This window comes from Myotis myotis, unplaced genomic scaffold (assembly GCF_014108235.1).
Source record: "Myotis myotis isolate mMyoMyo1 unplaced genomic scaffold, mMyoMyo1.p scaffold_m19_p_4, whole genome shotgun sequence".
Lineage (NCBI taxonomy): Eukaryota > Metazoa > Chordata > Mammalia > Chiroptera > Vespertilionidae > Myotis > Myotis myotis.
The window spans coordinates 107,864,442-107,866,231 of NW_023416346.1; the positions used below are offsets into that span (position 1 = coordinate 107,864,442).

General features: G+C 40.4%; 1 protein-coding gene across 1 annotated transcript; it reads right to left on the reverse strand.

Annotated features, from left to right (window-relative positions):
• Nucleotides 1-653: 653 nt before the first annotated feature.
• LOC118653578 (serine/arginine-rich splicing factor 2-like) lies at nucleotides 654-1,232 on the reverse strand. The gene has a single exon (XM_036304218.1). The coding sequence runs from the start codon at nucleotides 1,230-1,232 to the stop codon at nucleotides 654-656; it is 579 nt and encodes a 192-aa protein (XP_036160111.1).
• Between the last annotated feature and the right edge of the window lie 558 nt (nucleotides 1,233-1,790).

Sequence of the window (1,790 nt, forward strand, 5' to 3'; positions counted from 1 at the left end):
ACATGAGATTTCCAACCATTCAGCACTATGAAACACCATTTAAACAGTTAGCCACCATTACTCAATTGCTATACTACTATGTCTAGTGCACAAAAGTACAAAAGAGGTTACAACTGTGTTGATAAATAACCCCTGAAAAATAAATTATTTTCATCTGAAATGTTTTTATAGAAATGCAGGTCCAGATTACCATTTGGATCCAAAAGTAAACTCCACATGTAAATAAATTTACAGCAATTTTAGTGAGTATTTTTTATAAGGATGATGCAATTGTCAATCACTAGACAGTTTCTGACTATTGAAGAAGAGGGCTGCTTGCATTTTCTTAAATCAAGAGGCTCTAAATTAAATTATCTGTTTACTTTCAAAGAAAAAGTATGTAACAAAAAATGAAATTGCACCTAAAATATCTGAACCAATAACAACTTGAAGTTGTCCAGCTCACAAACTTAGAAGATACTTTAATAGCAGCAACAAAATACCAAGTAAAATGAAATTTACCACTTGACACAAAATTAAAACAAATAAAAACTTAGACATGTTAAAGATTAACCATTTCAACAGCTAGTAGCTCGTTCCAAGGACTCTAATTTAGTTGTTCTCCTCCCCTCTCCCAAGTCCTCAGTCAGGGTACTTGCTAAGGGCTCATTATCCTAGTAAGGTGCTGCTCCTTCTTCTCCAAGAGACTTGAAGGGATTCTTGGGTGGCGATCTGGACTTCTCTTCTGGAAGGATTCTGGATCCCAGTCTGAATGTTGTTAGTGAGGAAGATCCCGATTTCCAGGAGAAGTTGGGCTTGAAACAGCTGGTTGATGTTGATTCAGAAGTTGATGGAGATGCATCAGGAAAGCGAGATGGAGACTTCTCATGGCTGTAGAGATATGTGCCTTGAGATTGGAATTGGCTTTGCCCCATTGGGCTGCGACTCCAGCTTTCGTAACTGTGCGCAGGATTTTCCCCATGGCTGCCATAGTGGGTATCTGGGAGGCGACTGCAGCGTGCCGTATTTACCCGCAGTACATGGCCATCCACCAGGATCTCGTCTAGGGCAGCAATGGCATTCTCAGCATGGCGCTTGTTGAGGAAACGAACAAAAGCAAAGCCCCGACGTTTTTTAGTAAAGCGGTCTCGTGGGATGTACACATCTCCAATCTCCCCATACTTCTGGAAGATATTCCGCAGGCTATTGGTTGTAGTACACGGGTTCAGGTTGTCCACTTTAACACAGGTCATGCCGAACACATTGAGAGGAGGGCACGGGTAACTCATGGCCTTTGAGAATTCAGCTTGAGCCCCCACAAACTGAGCACCGAGAAACTGACAATCTGGGAAGGTGGCAAGTATGGCGCCAACGGCTGTAACGGTTGTTTCCTCCTCTGTTTCACTGCCTTCCACGCAGGCGCATGGATACCTTAGTGACAACAGAATGTTCTACACAGTCCCGCCTATCTCCAGAGCTGAGACCACGTGAGAAAGAGCTACATACAATTTTTTTTAAAATGAATTTTCATAACCTATCATTTTGTGACTTTTCTAGTATATAGCTAAACACACAGTTATAATTATGTGTATATATATATATATATATATATATATATTTACACTAATAAAAGAGAAAAATGGTAATTGGCATACAATGCTACCCTTTTCATTGGCTAATCAGGGCTATATGCAAATTAACTGCCAACTAAGATTGGCAGTTAACTGCCAACTAAGATTGGCAGTTAACTGCCAACTAAGATTGGCAGTTAACTGCCAACTAAGATTGGCAGTTAACTGCCAACTAAGATT